The sequence below is a fragment of the Tupaia chinensis genome, unplaced genomic scaffold (genome assembly GCF_000334495.1).
Source record: "Tupaia chinensis unplaced genomic scaffold, TupChi_1.0 Scaffold144045_1, whole genome shotgun sequence".
NCBI lineage: Eukaryota > Metazoa > Chordata > Mammalia > Scandentia > Tupaiidae > Tupaia > Tupaia belangeri.
Window position 1 is genome coordinate 1,617,288 of NW_006203897.1, and position 5,111 is coordinate 1,622,398.

Consider the following 5,111-nt stretch of genomic DNA (forward strand, 5'->3'; position numbering starts at 1 on the left):
TTCCTGCTGCTGATGACTTCTCAGGACTGTACCCCCAATATGCCTACCTGCCAGACTCTGCTGTCTGGTTTGATTTATAGGCTCCTATTTCTGTTCTTCCCCTTCCTCCCTTTTCATCTCCAGTCCTACTGCCTTTTCTTCCTTAGGTTAGAGAAATTTTCCCACACTGTGAAGATCGAAATGATCATATAGGCCATTAGTCTGGATACATTTGGGAAAAAAATCTGAGCATAACTGCCTTCTTAGATTCTAAAGGTATAATTATTTTTAAAATGCCAGTATCATTTAGTCACGTAGCACCTCTTATCCTTTTGGTAGTCTTTTAGGAATATCTAAAATTACCTGTCTTGATTCAGTTTTAACAGCTGGCAAAGAACAGAAAAACTGAAAATTTAGTTTGGCTACATTAAAGTTTGCTGAGTACCGACTATGGGTCAATGACTCTATGGTATATGTAGTTTACACTGTTCCATACCACAATTTTTTTTTTTTTTTTTTGAGAGGTTTTTGCTATAGGGCGTGTGTGCTCGCCCGACAGAGAGATAGAAAGCAAGAAATCACCCCCCGGGGGGATGGTCATGCCACAGTCCCTTCTCCTCCATTCTCCTCTCGCGATCTTGGGCACGCACGCACACGTGCCCGGCGTGAGTTTTAAGCCACCAGGTCCAGGACGTGAACCGCGGTCGACTACATGGGAGTCCAGCGACATAGCCATTATGCTAACTGCTGGTCCCTCCATACCACAGTTTTGAGAGGAAGGTGGTATTACCCTATTTCATAGATGAGGAATGGATGAGGTAATTTGTGCAAAGCCATACAATTATTAAATGATAAAGTCAGAAATTGAATCCAGATCGTTGTGCACCTACAGCCTATATTTTCTTTACTGTACTTAGTACCAGTCTGCAGTAAGGATATTTAATGCTGGAAAAAAGAGATAACATTATATAGAAACGGCATTATGTTTTTAAAGGCTCCACAGTTTCGTTGATCTACATTTCTGGTTACTAGTAGTATTTGAAAGGGTTATACCTTGTATTTGTACTGTGAGCAATACAAAACGGCCTACAAAATGCTGTAATACATTTAATAAGTAGAATGATGTTCTCCGTTGGAATTTCTTCATAGTTTTGGTTATCCGACACATACCAAAAACGAAGCATGGCATCAGGCTCTGGTATTTCATTTCACCATGGTGTGTGCTGTACTTTTCCTAGGCAAAAGCAAAGCTTCAAGATACGTGCAAGCCTGATGAGATTGCTATCTCAATATATTTTGGATAAAGTTTTAAGAAATTTTTTTTAAAGAATTATTTTATTTTATTTTATTTATATTTCTTAATTTAACCTCAGAGGGACAGAGTGAGAAGAGAGAGAAAGTGAGAAAGCAAGCCACCAGGTCCAGAACTTGAACCACAGTCAGCCATGTGGGAGTCCAGCGCCCTTAACCACTACATCACCTGCTGGCCCCAAGAAATTTTTCTTAAAACTTGGTTCGTGTCTAAAATATGAACTGTTTTTTTTCTTCACTGGTTAAATTGATATTTTACTTAGTTTTTTTTTTTTTTTTGGAGAGATTTTCGCTATAGGGCGCGTGCGCTCGCCAGACAGACAGAGAGAGACATAGAGACAGAAAGCGAGAACTCACCCCCCAGGGGGGATGGTCACGCCGCAATCCCTTCTCCTCCATTCTCCTCTCGGGATCTTGGGCACGCACGCACACGCGCCCGGCGTGAGTTTTAAGCCACCGGGTCCGGTACACGAACCGCGGTCGACTACGTGGGAATCCAGCGACATAGCCATTACGCTAACTGCTGGTTCCCAAATTGATATTTTACTTAGTTTTGTATGCTTTTTCAAATAATGGACATGAAATTGGATTATACTTTTCCCACCTTTTTATTTTTTTTAAATCTTGTCCTATTGTATTTTTCCCAAAGGTTCAGCGCCTTCCATTTTTGTCAAGCTCAAACCTTTCGCTGGATATTTTGAGGGGTAATGATGAGACCATTGGATTTGAAGATATTCTTAATGGTAAGTGTCATTAAACACCTTTCCATGGAGCCCTTATAATATGCAGAACAGTAACAGCAAAGATAAATACAATCTTGTCCTCATAGAACTTCCAGGCAGGCAGTTGGGTTCAGTCATTTTTATTCACTTCAATAAGATAAACTTAGTGGTAAAAACTCTTACTTAACTGTTTTAAAAGTGAGAAACTTGGGCTAGCAGATAGTGTGGTGGTTAAGGCTCTCTAGATTCTCACATGGCCAACCACAGTTCAAGTTCTGGACCTGGCTGGCTTAAAAATTGCACTGGGCATGTGTGCATGCCCTAAATCCCAGGAGGAGGGACCAGCAGTTGGTGTAATGGCTATGTCGCTGGACTCCCGTGTAGCCAACCGCGGTTCAAGTCCTGGACCCGGTGGCTTAAACTCACTCTGGGCATGTGTGCATGCGTGCCCAAGATCCTGAGAGGAGAATGGAGGAAGAAGGGATTGCGGTGTGGCCATCCCCCCGGGGGGTGATTTCTCGTTTTCTTTTTCTCTGTCTCCATCTTTCTGGTGAGCGCATGCACCCTATAGCAAAAACCTCTTAAAAAAAAAAAAAATTAAAAAAAATAATTCCAGGAGGAGAGTGGTGGAGAAAGAATTGCAGCACGGCCATTCTCCCTAGAGGTTGGTTTATCATTTTTCCTTTCCCTGTCTCTCTCTGTCTCCAGCAAGTGCAACAAGTGAGTGCATGTGTCCTATGGCAAAAACTTTAAAAAAAAAAAAAGAAAGAAAGAAAGAAAGAAAGAAAGAAAGAAAGAAAATTATTTATGAAATCCTAGGTTTGGCCAACCCCATAGGGGAGCTTGAGCCCACCTGGTGGCTTGAGAAACATTCTAGCCACGTGTGCATATCCAAAATCCTGATGGAAAGGAGAAATAGAAAAAAAATAGTACAACCTGACCATGCCCCATTGGGACATTTTCTATTGGACAAGTGTATGTACCCTTTGGTAGTTAAAAAAAAACAGGAAGGGAAAAAATTGAAGTTTTGATCTAGTCAAGTAATGGTAGTTACAGATTTCATGTCCTGTACCTGAAGGCTGTGTGAGTCGAATAGGATATTTCTAGGATTGCTTAAACAATGATAGTTTCAGTGTTCTCAGTGTTAGTGGGATATAATTAGTTTTTAAAACAACTGCAGCAAATAAAGTAAAAGCTTTCTTTAAGAAATGATTCCTCCCAAAATAATTTTAGTACTTTTATAGATGGTGAGTAGGAAGGGATAACCTGTCATTTTTAACAAAACGAGATAAATGGCTTTTAAGTAAGAACAATACATGCAGCATCCTCTTACTTTTTTTCTGGTCCTGAGGAAGATAAACAAATATAATCCTGTCCAATGGTGCCTCTGTTCGGTGTGCCCCAGCATAGTAGGGAAGACAGAAAAACCCAACAGGATTAACTTTTATTAGTTTTGCTTGGCTGCTGATGTCCGGGAAGGAAATGCTGTGGACGCAACAGAAGTCTAGTGAGCCTCCTATTTGGGAATCGTCCTTTTTGAATGCAGGAAAACCTGGTATTCCTAAGCTCTTGCATTGAACCTAAACCTCATTTAAAACTAGTAAGATGATAGTTCAGGTTTGTATATTCTTAACTTTTAATTATAAAAATGCATACATTTAAAAATCTGCTTCTGTAATTTAGAGTAAAGAAAGGGAGAGGTACTCGCTGAGCATTATTCAGTCAGTCAGATGTTACATCAGGCAGTGGGCAAGGCTGTGAATATATAGTGGTGAACAGAACAACTATCTGCGTTTTCTAATCATAGAGGCAAACATTAACCAATAAAACACAAACACGTTATTATAAATTATGAGAAAATCTAGGAATAAAAAGGAGGTTGTTCATGCCTGGCATGTGTATGCCCAAAATCCTGAGATAAAAATGGAGGAGGAGGATTGCGGCATGGGGGTGACTTCTTGGTTTCTCTATCTCTGTCTCTGTCTCTCTCTGGCAGGCACACATGTCCTATAGGAGAATTCTCTCTGGGAAGAAAAAAAACTGGTTGTTGAGTTGGGAGAGGCAGGTACCTCTGGGAACATGACACACGAGTTCATTCCTAAAAGATGTGAATCATTTGAGATACAAATAGAGGGGAAAGTATTTTAGGCAGAAGAAACACTGTGTTCAGAGTCATTAACCTGAAAACAGCCTAAGAATTCCAAAAGATTTGAGATTTTATGGTACTTAACAAGCTAAAAAGTTAGCCTGCTATGGACTCAAGGATGCTGACAGAAGACCCGAGATTCCTAGACAAAGGACAGTTTACTCATGGCAGTAGCCAAGTCTAAGCATTTCTGTTGGTTCCCTGATCTGTAGCTCCCACAGGTAGCAAGAAGAGAATCAGGTAGAAATTGCTAGTATATGGCAATTACACGAGAGGAACTCTGAGTTTAGGGCCCCTGAAAACCAGCTGTGAACCCGCCTGTCCCATGCTCCAGTCTTCTGAGCCTGTTTGTTTTAGAACAGCCTTGAAAATATAGACTGCAACAAAGGCAGTCAGTATCTTTGTTCCCAAGTCTTAAAATTTGGGAGAGATTGAGAGAGAGCCATCTCCAAAAGTGTGTTAAAATACTTTAAATCCTGAATGGAGCATTTTGAGCGAAATAGACTGGAATAATGTGAGGTCAGAAAGCTAGGCAGAGAACAGATGAGCCAGGGCATGTATGCCATGGATAGAAGTTTGGAATTTATTCATAATGTAGTAGAAAGCCATTGAGTGGTTTTAAGCAAGGGCCTGACTTGATACAGTTTTATATTTGAAAAGACTGATCTCTCTTTGGAGAGAGTCTCTGCTTAGGTAATTTTTATCACGAGACCACTGTATTGCCCTGCACTTAAAATAGTTTGCCCCAAGTGGGACTGTAACTGCCTAAGATACAAGTAACAAGTGGCTTCATTCTTGCCTTGCTTAGAATATTTCTTCCCAGGCCAGCGGTGGCATGGTTGAGGCACTGGTTGAGGCACTGGTTGAGGCACTGGATTCCCATATGGCCAACCACTTACTTTCTTGTTCTCTCTCCCTCCCTCCCCCCCTCCCTCCCTCCCTTTCCTTCTCCC

At 41.0% G+C, this 5,111-nt stretch overlaps 1 protein-coding gene across 1 annotated transcript in view; it reads left to right on the top strand.

Moving 5' to 3' along the window:
* Positions 1–5,111, top strand: part of POMP (proteasome maturation protein) — a 19,947-nt gene that overhangs the window by 12,145 nt on the left and 2,691 nt on the right. The window contains exon 5 of the mRNA XM_006165822.3: positions 1,940–2,033. Within this exon, the coding sequence (XP_006165884.2) occupies positions 1,940–2,033 (94 nt within the window). The remainder of the gene's footprint in view (positions 1–1,939; positions 2,034–5,111) is intronic.